The sequence below is a fragment of the Vitis vinifera genome, chromosome 1 (genome assembly GCF_030704535.1).
Source record: "Vitis vinifera cultivar Pinot Noir 40024 chromosome 1, ASM3070453v1".
NCBI classification, from domain to species: domain Eukaryota; kingdom Viridiplantae; phylum Streptophyta; class Magnoliopsida; order Vitales; family Vitaceae; genus Vitis; species Vitis vinifera.
In genome coordinates, this window is record NC_081805.1 from 6,200,001 (window position 1) to 6,220,452 (window position 20,452).

General features: G+C 28.4%; 3 protein-coding genes across 3 annotated transcripts in view; 1 reads left to right on the forward strand and 2 right to left on the reverse strand.

Moving 5' to 3' along the window:
• LOC100257833 (non-functional NADPH-dependent codeinone reductase 2) overlaps nucleotides 1-3,641 on the reverse strand; it is a 3,884-nt gene extending 243 nt beyond the window's left edge. Inside the window, exons 1-4 of the mRNA XM_002285162.4 lie at nucleotides 3,255-3,641; nucleotides 2,903-3,146; nucleotides 1,866-2,045; nucleotides 1-144 (exon numbers count right to left, since the gene is read on the reverse strand). The exon at nucleotides 1-144 is cut by the window's left edge and continues 243 nt beyond it. Coding sequence (XP_002285198.1) covers nucleotides 1-144; nucleotides 1,866-2,045; nucleotides 2,903-3,146; nucleotides 3,255-3,568 — 882 coding nt within the window. The 5' untranslated portion in view covers nucleotides 3,569-3,641. The remainder of the gene's footprint in view (nucleotides 145-1,865; nucleotides 2,046-2,902; nucleotides 3,147-3,254) is intronic.
• Nucleotides 3,642-7,679: 4,038 nt separating this feature from the next.
• On the reverse strand, nucleotides 7,680-11,009 carry LOC100252687 (non-functional NADPH-dependent codeinone reductase 2). Its single transcript, XM_002285166.4, has 4 exons — nucleotides 10,625-11,009; nucleotides 10,276-10,519; nucleotides 9,032-9,211; nucleotides 7,680-8,011 (listed from the first exon to the last, which is right to left on the reverse strand). Exons 1-4 carry the CDS (start codon nucleotides 10,930-10,932, stop codon nucleotides 7,787-7,789), a joined length of 957 nt encoding a protein of 318 aa, XP_002285202.1. The 5' UTR covers nucleotides 10,933-11,009; the 3' UTR covers nucleotides 7,680-7,786.
• Nucleotides 11,010-12,766: 1,757 nt separating this feature from the next.
• On the forward strand, nucleotides 12,767-13,843 carry LOC100250969 (uncharacterized). Its single transcript, XM_002281718.3, has 2 exons — nucleotides 12,767-12,790; nucleotides 13,283-13,843. The coding sequence occupies exons 1-2, from the start codon at nucleotides 12,767-12,769 to the stop codon at nucleotides 13,841-13,843; spliced, it is 585 nt and encodes a 194-aa protein (XP_002281754.1).
• The last annotated feature ends 6,609 nt before the right edge of the window (nucleotides 13,844-20,452 follow it).

Below are 20,452 nucleotides of genomic sequence, written 5' to 3' on the forward strand. Positions count from 1 at the left end.
TTGCTGTTCAATATCATCGATCTTTTGGGACTCTTCCGGGCTCAACTTCCAATCCAATATCTCAAGGTTCTCTTCTATCCTCTCCTTGTTGAAGCTCTTCACCAGAATACTCACATCTTGCTCCAAAGCCCACCTCAAACATATCTACATAAAGCACCAAGAATTAGATCAAAAACAATATGAATCTATTTTTTAAGATACCCAATTACCTTTATTGATAGATTATAATTTATTTTAAATTTACTTCAAATTGATCTTGATTAATTTTTAATTAATCATGAATTGATATATATATTAATTATAAATGGGTTTATTAATTTCATTTGACTTAACTAAGGGTTAGACTAAATACATCTTATTACTATTAGTTTAAAATTTTATCAAATACCGTTGTTTATCATTCTTATTTATTATTTTATTTATTTTTTAAAAATTCAAAATAAAAGGGATATTTGATAAAATTTCAAAAATTCAAAATTCCTAAATGCATTTAATCAGAACATTAGGGCAAGTGATTAAAATAATAATTCATAACTCAAAGACCCAACCAAGAGCAACAAGTTAAGATCACACAAGAAGTCCCTTGATATGCCATTATCATATTTCATGACTATGGTAAAACCTTCATAAAATAATGTCATTAGGACTAAGAAAAATTATTATTTTAGCAAGTTATTGATTTATCAATAAATAAATATTTAATAAATTTAGATATTTAATAAATTTAGAGAGAGTATTATATTTTTACTCTACAATACTTATATACTTATGGTTTATAAATCCAAAAATAATGAATATTGTCAAAATTTAATACATAGAATTCTAAAACACTCTAAAGAAAGAAAAGGTGATTATTAATCTTTTTATTAATAAGAAGATAAAAATATTCATAAAAGAAATAAATTTAGATGATGTTTGGTAAAATTTAATACTTATTATTTAATGATTGAAGTTTATTTTAATTTTAATTTTTCTTTGGTTATTGATTTAAGACTTATTGTTTAATTTATATTTTAAGTATTATGGTTGTTTGATAAAGTTAATTCAAAATAATCAAATTGACATATTTACCATCATTAACTTTAACTAATATTTATACTTTTACTAATTTTAAATAATAAATTTATTTGTTAAAAAATTATATTTAAATTATCATTAATACATAAAATAATTAATTATAAAAATATTTTCTATAAAATATGAATTACAAATGTAATATCATGGTTGTTAAATATACTTTCACTAAACATGAACAAATGATAAAAATAAAATAAAAAATAAAAAATTAAGATTAATAATAAATTAACTATTTTAACTTAATACTTAAAATTATTTTTTACTTTAAATTATAATATTAAATTATTTTATCAAATATACTTAAATTAGTTAAGAACTTAATGTCTTAAGAAATAAAGAAGTTTCAAATGTGTAAAGGTTTCAAGAAAAAATTGAATGAAAAAAAAATAAAAATAGTAAAAAAACTACTCAATATAATGAATTTCTGTTTATTATATTTTTTTTTATGAACTTCGTCGGATACTAATTGATATTCCATTAAGCCCTTAAATATTTGTTAATATAAAAATTATTATCTTAAGTATTTGTCGAGATTATTAATTTAGTACATCAAATTGGGCTAAAAGTAAAAGATTTTATTATTTAAATGGGATTATTAATTTATATAGTAACATTAATGACCATTCTTATTTGAAAACTGTTTTTATTTTATTTTATTTTGAGAACATGATGACTTTAAAAAAAAAAAAAAATTGAAGTATATTTAGTTATTTTTTAAGAACAAACTCCTGTAAAGCCAAGAGGTGAGAAAAAAAATGGAGAATAAATAGAAAAGATTGAAGCATTACCTGAGCTACTGTCTTTCCTTTCGCCTGAGCAATCTCTTGCAGCACCTTACAGTCAAGGACTCGGTTAGTTCCCCAAAGAGTTCCTCTGCCACCTAATGGGGAGTAGGCTGTGACATGGATGCCCTTGCCATTACAGAACTCCCTCAGCTTCTTCTGCTGCCATAGTGGATTCATCTCCACCTTCTCAGAACATTTCAAAGCATTAGATTCTTTGACATAATTTGCAACTTTTTTTCTCAAATATTTCAAAGGTGATCTTAGATTCTTTGCCATAGTGGGTTTGCTTGGGAATATTTTAGAAAACAATTATCAAAAAATGATTCTTAATAGCAGATTTTAAAACCACCTTAATCATTTTCAAAAACAAAATTATGTTGAAAACTTAAAATATGAAAATTAATTTTCTCAACTTATTCTAAAAGTACGGATACAATGCTACATTTCTTAAGCTATTCTTCATAATTTTAATTATGGCTTAGGACACTATAAAAAACAACTAAAAATACTACAAATTTATTAAAAAATAATAATAAATTTTTGTAGAATAAATTCTAAAATAAAATTACGTTGGGGAACTTAAATTTAAAAATCAACTTATTGTAAAGATACTTTAAACTAGTCGTATAGTGCTAAAGTTTCCAAATAAATTTTTACATTTTTAATTATTGCTTAAAATATTGAAAGGAAACAATGAAAACATGGTAATTTTTTTTTTTTTAAATCTAAAAAATTATTTTCGTACCATTAGCTCAAACATGATTGTCCAATTAAAAAACTAAGGACTAGATTGTTACTTATTTTATGTGGTCTATTTAAAATATAGTGAGATAAATATAAAAAACAATTAAAAAATAAAAACAGATCCCTATATATATAATTTATTTTTTAAACATAATTTTATTTTAGAAAACATCTTAAAAGCTATGAAAACTATCTTTTATACAAAAGTTGTCAAAACGTTATCACCCATACCCTATTTTTGGAGTCCATTACACTACAAAACTGTACTTTTTTATACTGACTTAAAAAATACTCACTTGATTGACAGCGGGTGAAATCTTTGCAGTGACCAGCAGGTCCTGCAGCTTCTTGCAAGAAAAGTTGCTTACTCCTATCAATTTTGATAGACCGAGGCTTTGACACTCCTCCATGGCTTCCCAAACAGACTTGAAATCCAGAGGAAGAAGATCCTTCTCTTCAAAGGGCACCTCACAACTCCCAGGCTTCAAGCTCACCGGGAAATGTATGAGGTACAGATCAAGGTATTCCAACCCAAGATTCCTATACACGTACGTCAACCAGAAAACTTATAAGCATGAATAATTCGAGTATGAGCAGAAAATCAAAAATGTTTTCAACATTAGTTTGATAGTTGGTAATGTAATTAACTTGAGAGTTCTGCGTAGTGCAGGGAGGACTAGGTCAGGGTGTGCGTCGGTGCACCAAAGCTTTGACGTGATGAATAGCTCCGCCCTTGATTTGATCAGGCCAAGGCCTAAAGCTTCCGCAATCGCTTCACCCACGGGAGGCTCCGAGTTGTAAATAGCAGCGGCGTCGATGTGTCTGTAGCCCAGTTTGATGGCATGGAGAATGGATTCTTTCATGGTTTCTGATGCAGTGAAAGGAAATACAGCAGTTCCAAAACCCAAGAGTGGAATTCTAGCATGGCCTGAGCCCACCGGCTTGCCGGCAATATCAGCCATTTTCTTTGATCTACTTCTCTACAAGGCGACACCCCATGACCTGATTTTGTAGCATGGCCAGAGCCAATGTCATCAATGGTCGTACTGCTTGACAGCCTGTGTTTACAGACATATTTTTAATGTTAAGGAACGCTTTTAATTTAAAAATAAAAATATTTGATAAGATTTATAAAATATTTTAAATTTTTTTTATAATATTAAAAAAAACATTTCATACTTATTCTCTTAAAAACATTTTAACTAAAAATAAAGCATTGTAATTTCATAACCCGGGATGCCATGTTCGCCTCCCAGTCCTGGACTCCTGGGAGCTTCTAAAATCCTGTGCTTATGATTTAACATTTTTAAAACATTAAATACATTCACAAGCTTCGAGGTGGAGTGCACATTTATTATCTACTACTTTCTTCTGGCAGCATCTCGGAAACGTAGAAGAAAATCTGGGGGGATCACGTTACCATGCGCCAACCCCAAATCTTTAACCTTATTTCTAACTTTTCAATTCAAGTGTGAAATGAAAAAACAAATTATCCTTTCGTATGCTCAACAGTAATTTTAATTTTTCTTCAAAATTACCCTCCCGCCTCTCCCATTCCACCAAAATCTGCCGCCACCTTGCTGACGTCATCATCCACGGCCGCACAGCTCTCTCCGACGTGCAATTTCTCTTCCCCCTCTCTCGGTTCTCTATTTCTCTCTTTTTCCTTCCCTTTCTCGACAACACCACTACTATTACTGTCAGCGTCATCACCACTGCATGGCCGGCTGCCGCTCACAGTCCCCTCCGGCCGGCAACCTCCCTCTCTCTCCCTTTCCCTTCCCTCTTTGTCTCTCTTTCCTTCCATTTCCACATCACCACCGCCACCACTGCCAGCGACCACTGCTGCTGCTACCTCTCACAGGCGGCGACTGGCGGTCGGTGATGATGCCGACAAAGTGCTGGCCGGTTTCAGCGGGGAGGGACAGGCGGACGGTGAGTATGAGAAAAAAAAAAAAAAAAAAAAGGAAAGAGGATAATTTTAGAAAATCATTATTTAAGTGTATTAAAGGGTAACTTTTTGTTTTTTCTATTTAATGGGGTTGGTGTATGGTACATGATTCTGCCAAAATCATTTAGAGCAAGTTATGGCGCAGCAGGGCGAGGCCCAAGGGGGGCACATAGGGGCCCCTCTAAATTTCATGAGAAGAAGATAAAAAACCTTATAAAATAGAGATTTAAAAAAAAAAAAAAAAGGAAAATTGTAAACTTTTGTCCCTCTTTAAATATATAAATTTAATTTTCAATTTTAAAACATTAAAAATAATTTCATTTCTATGTTATTGATAAAAAATAAAAATAAAAATCTAACTCGCAAGGAATTAAATAAAAAATAAAATTTTAAAACAAATTTAGAAACAATTGGGAATTTTTTGAAGATTGGATGCAGTTACTAATTCATGATGTGGCATAAACAGAATGAAAACTTCATTGTCGATTCTACGAGAATTTTTATGCTCGTAAATGATAAGATTATTGCGAATAAAAATGAAGATAGAGTCGTATTCATATACATGAAAATTATATAGGAATAAGAGCATCTCGAGATTCAGGCGATTGCAGATGGATTCGATAATCAATAATCAGATGATTCAAAAGGAACAATTTTAACAAAATCTTTCAATTAAACGGTCTCTCTAACGCATAAATGGTTAGGAAATAATCGAGTTAGAGCTGTGGCTATGAGTGCTACAGATGGTCTAATGAGAGGTTTCGCTACAGCACCTGCTGCTCTAGCTAATTGTCCTTATTTTTTATTCTCTTTTTTTATTAATTTCTCTATTTCTAAATAAGAAAAAAAATACATATATATTCGAATGACATCGAGCCTTTATTGCAGCCCATGCTACAAGGGTGGCTACTTCTAGGCAAACCTCCTGGTTGCCTCTACAAAGCCCCGACATTTATTACCAGTCAGAATTGGACCATAACGGAATTTCGGTCTATACCGACACCATAGTCTCATTATGGACTCGTTGAGAATGATTCTGACTTAGTTCACGACCTATTAGAAGTAGAAGGCGCTCTGATGGGATCCTCACGAACAGAAAAAGATTGTAGTTAGTTTGATAATGATTGAGTAACATTGCTTCATTTGTCTCATACACTATAGGGATGGTGAGAAGAGATATATTTTACATCCCAGAGGAGCTATAATTGGAGATACCATTGTTTCTGGTACAGAAGTTCCTATAAAAATGGGAAAACTCCATGGACATGCAGAAGAGAAATGCTATCCCCACTCAGACTGTTGGTGTTCTTTCCGATCTCTACGCATTTCACCGCTCCACCGGAAATTCCCTCTGCCCATATTATACTCCAGCTTGGTAGTTTCCACCACCTGTTTAGGGTTGAGTCCTGGGATTTGACGGCGGATTCCGTACCTTGCTAAAAAACCGATCCTTATGAAATCTATTTAACATTCCTATTTATTTTCCTTTTTATATTCTAATTTTATCATTTATTTCATCACATATACATTATCTTAATTCATTTTTCATTCTTTCCATTTATGTAAAAAATTTCGTTTTTTTAATAATGTGTTTTCTTCATTTTCGATTCGAATTTTTTTAAAATTTTAATATTGTATATTTAATTAAATAATAAATTATTTCATATTAAGGGATTTTATGCTTGCATTCAAACTTATGATAGATCATTGTTAAGTGAAAAAAACTGTCACTTTCAATTGATTTTATACTAACTAAATAAAATCCCAAAATTTGTTGAAGCAATTAATAAATTCTATATTAAAAAAAAAAAACAATTGTGACCTTTTGACTGCAAAAATTACTAAAATTATTAAATTGGTAAGATTTCTTCAATTTTGCTTTCTAAATCTAAATTGTACATATACTTTTGGTATTTTGATTATTATATGTACTAGTAAAATAAATTTATATTTTAGTAAAACCCACCCCCTCGCCCCCACCCACAAAAATGCCGAATCTCGTCTCAATCATCATTTATCAGGACTCTTCGAAGTAAGTTCATTGACTTGGACCGGTCTTTGAATTTGAACGCAAAAATGATTTTTTTGTGCAACCGCATATTGTGAGCGTAGATAATTATAACCGCGCCTCAAAGCTATGTCATAATAGATCCGAACACTTGCTCGGATCGACTTCCAGATCTAGCACCTGGTGCAACGGCTCCTGGTGCAACAACAAGCACCAGTTTGTAAAACATATAAAGTACAAATTAATGCTTAAGTTATGTGACCATGAAACCATATAAAGAATAACAACAAATTGTTGTTATTGATATATTTCAACTAACTTCAAGTCTGTCTTCTTTCATTATAGATGAGATAATTTAGTAGACTTGTTATTTACTACATTTTAACACCTTTATAATTATCGAGTCTCACAATTCCAATGTCGATAACAAACTATTATCATTGGGATTATTCACTATCAACATTGCAAATGAAATCTAAGCAAATATAATTTGTTTAATAATAAAATTAAAAATATATATATAATCTAAGTAAATGAGAAACAACAAAGTCTATTCTCTGATAATTTTTGTCCACTAATTTTTAGTATTAAATGGGTTAATATTTGAATTTGAAATTATTTTTAAAAATTACTAAGGTCAATCAATATAAGTCTTACTCAATTTAATTTGAAGTTATTTTCTTAGTAAAAATTTTGGAAAATATAATTATGCATAAAGAAGAAACTAAAAAAAATTATTTTAAATGAGTTTTACCATATAAAATTTTAATATTAATTGCATCGGTTTTAAGTTTCTTGACTTTATAATATTAATTGGATCGGTTTTGTTTTAAGTTATTTAAAAAATAAATAAAAAATCTCATATAAAAAATCACACATGTAATTTAAAAAGAAATCATATTTAAAAATTTTGAGACATTAGTTGATGGAGAGAAAAAAAGAAGAAAAAGAATTTGAGTTCTATTTTATTTACCTTTTATGATTTCTTAAATTATTTTTTATTTCTCTATATTATTTTATTTTATTTTTAAAAATAAATGAAAATGATTTCTTCTTATTATTTGAATTTCACTTTGTGTTTAAAAACTCTCCTATCCGACCCTACATTTATAAATTGGGTGTTGAATTATTCATTGCAAATAACAGAAAAAAACATAGAACTCAAGTTGTTGCAGTGGCATTTTATTACAAAACAAGAGGGAAAAGACAGACGTTGCTCCACTAGATTTCTCCGTCCCAAAACTCCTCTATAGATTTGTAGGGGCCTTCCTCCCACACAAACATGTCCCCCGGAAACCCTTTCTGCTGTTCAAGTTGATCAATCTTTTGGGACTCTTCAGAGCTTAATTCCCAGTCCAATATCTCCATGTTTTCTTTTATCCTCTCCTCGTTAAAGCTCTTCACAACAACACTCGCTCCTTGCTCCAAAACCCACCTCAAACAAATCTGACGAAGCACCCAAAAAGAAAAAGGGAAAAAAAAGAAAAAAAGTCAGAGGAATTGGGGGGATGGGTAAAAGGCCCAAAAGGTCTGATTATGTCTATTTCCCCATTAAATTTTGTATGATTATAACCTGATTGAATCATATTAAGTCCCAAATCTTTGATATTTTCCTTTGTTACTATCCCAATAGAAGGAGTAACAACCATTCTAAAAACAAAGAAGATTAATGGGAGGCTTAACAGATGTCACAAAAAGAGGTGGGGATAAAGGACAACCTAAAATTCTAAAGCTTTACTTGTATAACTGCATATTATATTATATTTTATTTGTATAATGACTTTATTATAAAAGTTTAAAATAAGATTATGTGAAAGGTTGTTGGTTTATGTTATTTATTTTTATTATTATTATTATTCTTGTTGTTGTTGTGGATAAATTATTTTCATATTTTTTTAAAATTTATTTTATTTATTTTTTTATTATATAAAATTAAATAATTTTAAAATATATAAATTTCTAATTAATTTTAATTATATTTTATTTTTCTTTATATATTTTTTTATAATAAAATTAAATATAAGAAAACAATTTTTTTTAATTCTCTTTTTTGTTCTTAGTATCATCAACGTATCCTTCTGTTTGAATATTTGAAAGAAAAAAATAAATATTTTATTAAAGAATTAAGTATTTGATAAAATTTAAAAATTATTTTTAAAAATTTGAAGGAAAAATATTTGATAAGTGATTTTTAAAAAAATATAAATATAAAGAAAATATTTTTTATTAAAAATACTTTAAATTAAAATATTATCAAACATAGAAAGTTGAATCTGGTCATATGACTCTGAGACTTGTCTTGTGTTTCACAAGAAGTTCGAAGAATCTCGCACGTACCCTAAATAATCCAAAGCCCTTGCGGACACATAGACTTGAGTTGTTTGAATTAACTTATCAGTAAAATTTTAAACTGTATCAAGGGATGCAGCTAAAACGCAGAATGAAGAAGGAAAGGTGAAGTTGTACCTGAGCAACTGTTTTTCCTTTCGCCTGAGCAATCTCTTGCAGAATCTTAGAACCAAGGACTTCGTTAGTTCCCCACACAGTTCCTCTGCCCCCTAAAGGAGAGTATGCTGTCACATGGATATTCTTTCCCTTGCAGAACTCCCTCAGCTTCTTCTGCTGCCATCGCGGACTCATCTCCACCTTGAGAAACGCAATGCATGCATATTGGAAAAGAAATTGTCATATTTGATCATTTGATATACTTTAGACTTTACTCAAATACCTTAAAGTATTTGTAAGACATGTCCATCGAAGGCATTTTTTTTAAATAGAAAAACATGAAAAATAAAATAGGAAAGGGATAAACTTTACTGATAGTCTAATTCGAATAGGTCCAAGCTCAAGCTCTTCACCCAAGCAAGCCCATACCTATGATAGTTATGGTGGATGACAAATTTATAGGCGGCTTTTGGTTTTGTCAAGGCAAAATGTCAATACAAGTGGGACCATGGCATTTGAAAATGGTCTTTCGTATGTAAAATGAAAATATGGGCCCCATGCTATGCTTGTATATGCGAAGAAAACGTTTAAAAATTGTCTACACATTATTGTTAAATTTTAAATGAATATAATTATTTATGATTTATTTATAGTAAATGTCAATATAATATAAATGAAAAAAGCTAATAATTTTAAAGGGAGTAAAATATGTAGCTATTAAAATCCAAACAAATTTAAATAATAAAATCTTATTTCATCTTAATGATTAAAAGTTGCATATTTAATAAAATTAAAATTATTAATAGTTGAATAAATCTTTGAATTATTCTTAAATTGTTAGTAATATTAATGATGATCAAATAATAAAATAAATTATATTTCCAATGTTTCTAATTTCCAATGGTTGGTTCGTCCATTAAATTGTGAATTAATTATTTTTTTGATTTAATCACTTATATGGTTTTGAAAACTTCGTAGGATATAATAATAATAAGATATTGTCTTAAAAAAATTCTAGATCTTATCTGAAAAAAATGGTGATTATTTTTTACCAAAATTGACAGTCTTTTCACAATCATCGATGACCAACAGAAGCCGCCCCAAAGGAAGGCATCTTTAGTTCAATGACGGCGGCTTATGGAAATGATTACAACGTTTACGTAGATTCACCCACAATGAAACCCAAATGGTTATAACCTTTATGCGACGGTTATGAGAGTGATGAAGATGCTGACGCAAAGGATAAGCCATTCAAGAGCACTTACCTGATTGACAGCCGGAGGAATCTTAGCGGTGGCGAGCAAGTCCTGAAGCTTCTTGCAAGAGAAGTTGCTTACTCCTATGGATTTTGCGAGGCCGAGGCTATGACATACCTCCATGGCTTCCCAGACGGACTTGAAATCCATGGGAAGCAGCTCCGTTTTATCGAAAGGAACCACATAACTCCCTGGCTTCAAGCTCACCGGAAAATGAACGAGGTAGAGATCAAGGTATTCCAACCCAAGATTCCTAGAAAATAAAACATTAACAACTGTGAGTTAATTTCATTTCATGAATAAAAAGAGCAGAAAATTAAACAAGTTTCACCACTGGAAAGTTGGTAGTGAAATTAACTTGAGAGTTTTGCTGAGTGCAGGGAGGACTAGGTGAGGATGGGCATCGGAGCACCAAAGCTTTGAGGTGACGAATAGCTCTTCCCTTGATTTGATTAGGCCAAGGCCTAAGGCTTCGGTAATGGCTTCACCCAGGGGCTGCTCCGAGTTGTAAACAGAAGCGGCGTCGATGTGTCTGTAGCCCAGTTTGATGGCATGGAGAATGGATTCTTTCATGGTTTCTGATGCAGCAAACGGAAATACGGCCGTCCCAAAGCCCAGAAGAGGTAGCGTAGACGAGCCAATCGGCACTCGTGGAATGCTAGCCATTTTCTTTGATCTACACCCAGGATGACCTTAGCCATATACTTATAGAGAAAGAGAGAGAGAGAGAGAGAGAGAGTCATGTATGGAGGGATTTTGAAAAGGCAAATTAACGGGAGAATTGTGTGAGATGGGCCTCAAAATTGACCGTACATTCCTATCTCACCTCTAATTATTTTAAGGATATAAATTAGCGAAGGGAAATATTGACCTTTCATATAAGTTGTTTTGGTCTTTATTGCACCACATTCGCATAGAATAATTTTATTTTAACCATTTAGATTTTTTATTATTTTTAAAACTTTTTTATATATAAATAATTGAAAATCAACATTATTTTCTATTTTAAATTATAAAAAAAAAATTACGTTCAAAAACTATTTTTAAAAATAAAAATTAAAACTTTGTTTAGTACTATTTTTTATATGAAAATAATAAAAGGAATTAAATTTCATTTATTGATTATCCATTTTTATTTTTTTCATTAATTATTTTAATAATAAAATAAATAAAAATATAGTATGTTCACAATTAAACAAAAGAATTGGTCAATTGTGTGTTTTTTTTTTTGTGACTATCTTTTACATGAAAAATAATTAAATAACTAAATTATATATATTTATTACTCTTTTTAATTTTATTTTCTCAATTTTTGTTGTGTAATAAAAAATTTTAATATATCCATAATTAACAAAGTAATAGATTAATTACACACATTTTGATCTATTAAAATAAATTACTTTCTAATTTAAATAAATAAAATGAAATAAGTAAATAAATTTGAGTTGTTTCTATTTTCTAACATATCTTATATTAACATTTTTTTATGGTTAAATATATAAGTTTTTTATTATTTTTTCTTTAATTCCAAAAATAAAATAAAATAAATAAATAAATCTGGTATTTTTTAACCGATCTTATATTTATATTTCTTAAGGTTAAATAAATTTTTTATTTATTTTTCTTTATTTCCAAAAGTAAAAGAAAATAAATAAATTTGGCTTAAATAATAGTTTTTAAGTAATTTCTTTGTTTTATTTTTAATTATATTTTGCATTAAAAATAAAATAAAATATTATTTTATTTGTTTTAATTATTTTAAATGTCAAACTATTGAAAACATAATTTACACACTCATGTGGACATAATTTATGCATATATATGAAATTTATACCATTGTACAAGACTGTTACACTAATTGTATAAGGAAAAGTATACTAATTTATAAGGGGTATACAAGATTGTACATTTTAAACAAATTTTTTTTTCTTGTCATCTAAGGATTCTACACATTCCTACCATAAATTCTTTCATTTCATATACTTTATTTAATTCACATATGACAATTTAAATACTTACCCCAATAATGATGTTTGAAGAAAAATTTTATTTTTACATTTTATATCATTTTTTAAATCAAACCATTTGAAATATGGTTCACACATCATATGTGGACACATAATATATACATGTGGATGAAATTTGTATCATTGTACAAGTGTATCATACTAACTGTACAAGGTAAATGTTCTAACTAGGCAAGACAAATGTCTTAATTGTACAAAAGGTGTACAAGGCTATCATTTGTGAAAGATTTCAATCAATTTTGAACAACTATTTTTTTTTTGTCATTTAAGGATTGCACACTCTCATGACACACATTTTTCTATCACACACTCATCTTATGCACTTTATTTAACTCGCACATGACAATTCGAATACTTATCCCACTAATGATGTTTGAGGGAAAATTTTGTTTTTCTATCTTCCATTATTTTTTTAATTAAACAAATGGAAACATGGTTAACCCACCTATGGACACACATTGAGTATGAAGTATATGGAATTTGGGTTATTGTACAAGGTATTTACACTAAGTGTACATGACAAATATACTAACTGTATAAGGGTGTATAAAACTATCATTTGTGAAGAATTTTAAGTGATTCTAAAAAACTTGTTTGTTTATTTCCCCTAATTGAGGATAGATGACATTCCTAACACACATTGCTTAAGTATACATTCATCTCATGCACTTTATCTAACTTGTGTATGGTTATTTAAATAGGTACCTCACTTATGATGATTGTAAAACAAAATTATATAACAATTTTTCGTCTTCCTTTAAACCAAACCAATGAAAACATGGTTAACCAACCTATTTTCAGATATTCATGAGATGATGTATGAAATTAGAGTTATTTTCATGGTTTTAAAAACCGGACCGAATCGGCCGGTCCGACCGATAGGTTGAATCGGGATCGGACTGGTTGAATTGACGGTCTGATCAGTGAACTGGACGATTCGATTAAATTTTTTTTTCAACATCAAAAGGACGTCGTTTTGATGTTTCTAGCATCAAAATGACGCCATTTTGGAGGACCTCCTTCCAAACCTTCCCTTTTCAAACCGCAGCAACTACTGCCCGCCTCCAGGCCCACCCCAACGTGTCGCGATAGGCTTCCATCGCTGGTCGTTTCACCTCAATGGCAGCCACAACTCTACTTCATCCTCCTCCAACAATGGCAACAAGAGCATCAAGTTCATTAAGAAGACTCTCTCCTTGATAGACACTAGTTCAATGCTTTCTACCAAGGTCGTCCCAAAAGGGTTTCTAGCCGTGTGCGTGGGAAAGGAGTTGAAAAGGTTCATCATCCTGATAGAGTATATAGGTCACCAGGCATTTGGGCTTCTGTTGAGGGAAGCTGAAGAAGAATTCGGGTTTCAGCAGGAGGGTGTGCTCAAGATCCCATGTGAAGTGGTTGTGTTTGAGAGGATCTTGAAGGTGGTGGAAGAAAAGAAAGTTGTGTTCTTCTTGCATGAGTTTGGATTGAATGTAGAGAAGGAGATGATCGATTGTTGCTCATCCTCAGATTGTGAGTTCACACATTCTCACCATCCTCAAATGTGTAGGTGATCAGAAGATGAGAAAACCAGATTAGATCAGATTTCCTCATATTGTTGCTTGTCCCACCCAATTAGTAATTTAAATTTCAATTTGTAATAATAAATTGGCTGAGAAGAAAAGAAAGAGGCATCGACTGTAGATCGCATAACCCCCCTTCTCCCCTCCCCGATTTGTGTAGTGGCAGTAGCTGCTCCAACGTTTTATTTTTATTTTTTATTTTATGTTTTATTACTTTTATATTTATTATTTAATGTGTTATTTTTATTTATTGATCATAATTTTGATAAAATATTGTAAAAAATTAGATAGAATTTATTATTTTTTAATTTTAATAATATATAAAATAATAAAATATAAATTTATGACATCACCGATTCCACCATCGATTCAATCAGTGAACCGTGAATCGATAACTTTTCTGATTCAATGATCGGTCCGTTTTTGAAAACATTGGTTATTGTACAAGGGTATAACACTAGTTGTACAAGACAAATTTATTAACTGTACAAGGGTGTACAAGACTACTTTTTGTTAAGAATTTCAAATGATTTTGAAAAACTTTCCTATTTTTTCCACTTAAGGATTTTTCCCTACTCAAATTCTCTCACTCAAGAATTATTTCGAATTTTATTTTTAAATTTCATCATTAAAATTTTGTAATTGCATATTTTTTTTTTGAGTGAAATTTTATCCAAATGAATTTATATATAAAATTATAATCATATTTATCAAAAATTTTACTAAGATTATCTTTAATTCTTTTCACATATTTATACTCATTTATTTAAAGAATAAAAAACTATTTTTTTTGTAAACATGTTCTATTACCTTTCAAGTAAAAAATTAAATAAGTTTGGAAGTCAATAAAAAAATTAAATACCATTTTTAATAATTTTTAGATAAAAATTTATATAACATATTTTATTTGAAATTTAATTTCTAAAGTTTCACTAAAAAATTGTATTGATAATTTTCTTGCTATAAGTCAAAATACTTTGCGTTAGTTTATCTAGATAAGAAAAATTATTATATAATATTAGAACTTCATATCTTAGTTATTTTTTTTAATAAATTTATCTTTTTAAAAATTTTAAAATAAAAAATAAAAAATAAAAAAGCTAAAAGAATATATATATATATATATATATATATATATATATATATATATATAATAAGAGTGAAGTGATAGTCAATTTTTTAATTTTTTAAAATATGGTTAATGAGGAAAATATAAAAAATAATTAAAAATAAGAGAAAATATAAATAAAAAGGCAATGTAAATTTAAAATAAAAATTAAAAATTAAACTAAAAGATAAAAAATATTTGGATGAAAAATCCCAAAAATTTTATCCTTACTTATAATAAGAGTAAAATGATTCAATATCTTTAAAAATGAAAAAAAAAAACATTATTGTTTTTTATTTGACATAAAATAGAAATATAGATAGGAAGACAAAGAAAGAAAAAAAAAACAAAAAGTTAGAAATGGGTAATACTTACTAGGGAATATAAAAGGGAAAAAAAATATAAAAAATTGAAATTCACACTGTGTCTATGTGGGGGATAAGGATATTTTAAGAATTAATGAAAGATAATATCCTTCAACTTAATTTTTACATTTTATTTGAGTCTTAGACTTAAATGTGCATGATATAAGGATCTTTGGTCAATTTTGAGGCCCATCTCACCTCAAAACACAATTCTCCCAATTAAAATATAAAAATTATTTTTTAAAAGATAACTTGAAAATTCAATTTAAGTTGTATCTTTAAAAAGAGAATTTTCAATTGAATTATTTAAAAATGCCATAAACTTGAAAATATTTGAATTATTTAAAAGGATTTTTTATATGAGTATTAAATCATGGAGAGAGAAAAAATGATATCATGTTCAATTTTATTTATTTTTTTAGTTTTTTTTTAAAAAATTCTATATTTTTTTTAAACTAGTAAAAACAACTTCTGTTTGTTTTATAAAAATGAGTTTCTATTTCATTTTGTTTTTTAAAATCTAAAAATAAAGAACAATGACCAAATAGTGTTGTGAATTTTTAAAAATAGTTTTCAATATTTAAAAATAAAAAAATTGTTTTTAATCACACGACCAAATAGGCTCTTATATTTCATAATAGAAGCCTCCCATGTTTGCGGTGGAGCTTATCAGTATTGACGAGAAAACCAAGGTGATATGATCTTAGAGAGACTTTGTTGAATTTCTTTATGCAATTCAAGCTCAACCATTCTATGAATTACATCTGTATTAAGTTTTTTTACATTGAAGTTTCCAAAACCCTATGATTTGAAAGAACCAAAATTATTATTTGGCTATATAAAAAATTACCTTCATGAGTTGGACCATAAAAGGAGTGAAAAGACTGTTAAAGTAGGGTTTCTCTTAAATCTTAGCACATGAGGATGGTGGAATCGTCTCTATAGGAATGTAAACTAGAGCTCTCTTTGAAAGATAGAATTGTTGGGATAGAGCTCTTAAAAATATGACAAGATGTAATAATAAATGAAATTCATTATGACATGATCAAAATTCAAATCAAGAGTGAGAGACAAAATGGTAATAAGCCCGATTACTAAAGGAGCTTGTAGAGAAACATCTTAATTTGAGATAAAAAGTAGTGGATTTTATTGTTTTATGTTGATGATAACTTAAAATAATTTTTTGGGATTTTTTTATTTTTGATAATTTTATTTAGGTAAACATTTAAAAAAAAGTTCAATAACTAAAATGGGAAAATCATGTTTTGATTTACTTGAAATTTGCTTCTATTGCTAAATAACTTAAAGTCAATTATTAATGGAGGTCAAATGGCGATTCATTAGCTTAACATGATCAATTTTTTATTGCAAAGGATTAGCAAGAAGAATAAAGTGAGTAAAAGTCTAACTACCACATAAATCATACCAAACCTTTTGAGATCAGATCGATAATGGAAGGAAAAAAAAAAAAAGATTGAAGGGTTACAGTAAAAGAAGACAAAGGGGGTCATACCCAAAAGCCACTTAAGGGCATGATAATTATTTTATACCTTCAGCTCCAATACTAAAAATGCAAATAACTCAAACTAATTTCTTGTAATTAGAAAGTTACCAATTACCAAATATTTATTCAAAATAAATAAAAATACAATATAAAAATATCATAGGAATCAAGTTTATTTTAGGTAGGTCATGATCTTATTTATTAGGTAAAGACCCCTCTAATTAATTTCTTTGCCTTAAACTTACAAAGTTTCTTAAAACAAGATTAACATACTTTTTACTTTTAGCCATTAAACTATACAGCTCAACCAAGTGTGTAAGCTAATTTCTTGTTGCTTTTGGATAAACTTCACTTTTTCTATTTTTAGAATCATAAAATAGTAATAAATTTTACGTAAAATATAAAAGCTTTATGAGACTTATATTGAAAAAGGTTACATTAAATTTTAAAACTATTTGAAAAAAAAATTAAGGCATTAAGAAAAAAAATTTCTATCTCAAATTTTAAAATTTTTTTAAAAGTGATTTTTAAAGATATAAGATAAATTTACATTTTTTTCGTATAAAATATTCTATTTTTTATACAGAAGTTTTAATTTTAAAAACAAGAAGCAAAAATTGTATTAATTCCATGTGTTAATGGTTTATAATGCTTTCATTCTATGTGGTTTGTAGAGCCGTAAGAGGTGAGGTTATGTTGTATCCTCTCCATGTTAAAAGCTCTTCAAAACAACACTCCTTTCTCCAAATCCGCTCCCCCGTCTCTAACAAATTAATCCATGGGTTCGTTTGCTGATGGTGCTGATCATGCAATGGTTAATTTGAATGGAGATATAATATATTTTTTTTCACTTATTTATTTTTTGTAATTCTTGTGGAATAAAATAATTTCTTTTTAAGTTGACCGTTTACGCATATAATTGACAATGTAAAGAAGCCCATGACCTACTTATGCTACAAATACTTTCCTGAAAATATTAAGACAAAAAAGCTACACTTCTTGTAATAGGGACACCAACCCGAACTGGTTATTACCTCCCGAACAATGACAACTTTGGACTATTAAGTTAAAACTCATACTTGTTTCAAGGGTTACCCCCTAAACTAAACTATTGACTCGTCATTTGACTATAAATACGGATCATAACTTCATTATAAGTTTCTTTATTATTTTTTATTTTTTATTTTTTAGACGATAAGGAAATTATTATAAATTTTATTTTCATATTGAATCATTATTAATTAGTTTTATTATTAAAGAAAGGTAGTTCTAAATATCTATTTTTCAAACATATGAGAGATCATTCACATTGCATTTTAGGATCTAGCATTAATTAGATATATTTTTAATATAAATAAATTTTATGTAACAATAGAATATTTTGTACAAAAATATATTTTTTATTTTATATCTTTCAAAAACTTTAAAATTACGTATGGCAAAAAATATTTTTTGATACTTCAATATTTTTAGACAATTTTAAAATCATAATATTTTTTATGTAAATTTAAAAAAAAATCTTATATCTTATATAAAAGCTATTATTGTATTTTAACTTTAAAAACAAAAAATATAAAGTATATTGAGATATACACTTCCCTTTAATATTAATTACTTGTATATATCAAGAAGTCTTCCACAGCTTGTAAAGGAATTTAGACTTATAATAGGACGGACAATCTAGTTTCTATCTTATTCTGGTGGCCACTCAATTCAACCGGTGAACATTATGATAAATCATTATTACAATATCGACTTCTCCTCCAATGACAACCCGCCTCCGAAAGGATGATGTGTTTCTTTAAAGACCACTTGTTTTTTAATCTCTGGTTGGTCGGGGTTGTTAGGTCCCAGATGTAGACGGCATCAAATTAGGTCCAGTTATAGAAAATTTGGAGAGATTGAAGTCCTTGGCCTATTTTAGATCCACATAGGGTCAGGGCTAACTTGAGTTGAAATGTTACATGGCCCCATCTTGTTATAAAAATTTATAATATTCATTTATTTATAAATTATATTTATTTTTATATATTAAAAAAATAAAAAAACTTAAACATTTTAGAAATGACATTTCTATACAAACCTCACCACCCCTATTTAATTTATCATTTTTGCTAAAATAGATATAAATAAATATGATCAGTTATAACAGAACACCTATCTTACTGTCATCTCTACACAAATCTTTTAAGAATCTTTAAAGAATGGTGAATAAATAGCCTTTTCGAATCCTCATAATATCAAGTTTTGACTTGTGATGTATTTTTTTCCTTCATCAAACGATAAATTATAAGATATTTTATATTACTCCAATGACTCAAATTATGAAGATTGTGTTAGTATTGTTGATTTTCTTTAATCTATTAGAATTATTTTAATAACCTAATAGTGATTGAATGAGTCTTTACTTTAATTTATTAGGATTTCGAATTGTTATTTTATTATTAGGCTATTATAATTTTCTATATGCCATGAAGAATAATTAAAACATATATAAAATATCCTTCTCATAAAAATAAAAAAATATTTTACATGTTACACTTGGTATCAAAGATAATTTAAAACACAAACCAATAATAAGACAATCCAACCCCAATTTCTAAATTTTGGTAAAAAAAAAACATAATTTTAAAATTTTGGAGGATTCATATGCAACTGTTATTTCAATATCAAGATCTTTGAGGTGTTCTTGATCAAGAATTTGGGATATCAACGAATTAAGCAAAACTCACACAAATATTAAAGATAGTTGGACAAATTTTAGAGAAAAAGAACAAGATTTAAAGGCTCCTCTTTATAGCTACTAATTGATAGAAGTACTTATATTTTTTAAAAGATTCTGAATGTAAATACAACAAAAGATGTCTATGATGTCCTCATTAATAATAGTAAATGAGGACAAATGTGAAAGAAATCCAACAACAAATCTTTGAAAAGTCAATGTAGGCTATACTAAATAGAGAAAATATTTAGAGTTTTTCATAGACATTATTTTTTGGTAATTAGATGAAAACTAATAGCCACAAAATCCAAATTTCTAAGTTATGGAGATATTTAAAAAAAAAAAATCTAATCATATGGTTGAGTGCAACATGATAACCTTTAAAGAATTGAAAGAGCTTAATACCATGATATTATAGGTTTCTTGCAAGCCCATGGATAATAGTTGGATTAAAACTCTCAAATCAAGGTGAAAGCATTACAAAGCTAAATTGTCTTACAAGGTAAAAAACAAAGTGTTAAGATAATCTTGAATCGAGTAATGAAGGTCAAAATTTATACAACAAGGAACAATGAAATTTCGTATCATGTTAGAAATGAGGAAAAGATAGTGATTCAATTCAAACAACAATAAATATCATATTCAATGTTAGACTTGTAAAATATATGATCATTACAAATCCAAGCATAAAGCTAAAAAACCAAATAAGAGAAAATTTTAGAGTAATGAGATAAAATTGAAATTTTTTTAATGCACATTATATTAATTATATGTGTAGTACTAAGGAGATGAGTCGTTTTACTTTTGAGGTGAACCTTGGGAAATGATATAATAATGCTATTACGTTTGATTGCATAGTCGTTTTACAACATTTCCAAAAAAATTTACTAAGAAATATAAA

Excerpts from the sequence above, each read along its gene's own strand:
- LOC100250969 (XM_002281718.3), top strand. The coding sequence starts at position 12,767 with ATGGAATTTGGGTTATTGTACAAG. Across the intron at positions 12,791-13,282 it reads AATTTGGGTTATTGTACAAG|CATCAAAATGACGCCATTTT; the intron begins GTATTTACACTA and ends TGATGTTTCTAG.
- LOC100252687 (XM_002285166.4), bottom strand. The coding sequence starts at position 10,932 with ATGGCTAGCATTCCACGAGTGCCGATTGGCTCGTCTACGCTACCTCTT. Across the intron at positions 10,520-10,624 it reads GCACTCAGCAAAACTCTCAA|GAATCTTGGGTTGGAATACC; the intron begins GTTAATTTCACT and ends TTTATTTTCTAG. Across the intron at positions 9,212-10,275 it reads TTCCTCCGGCTGTCAATCAG|GTGGAGATGAGTCCGCGATG; the intron begins GTAAGTGCTCTT and ends GCGTTTCTCAAG.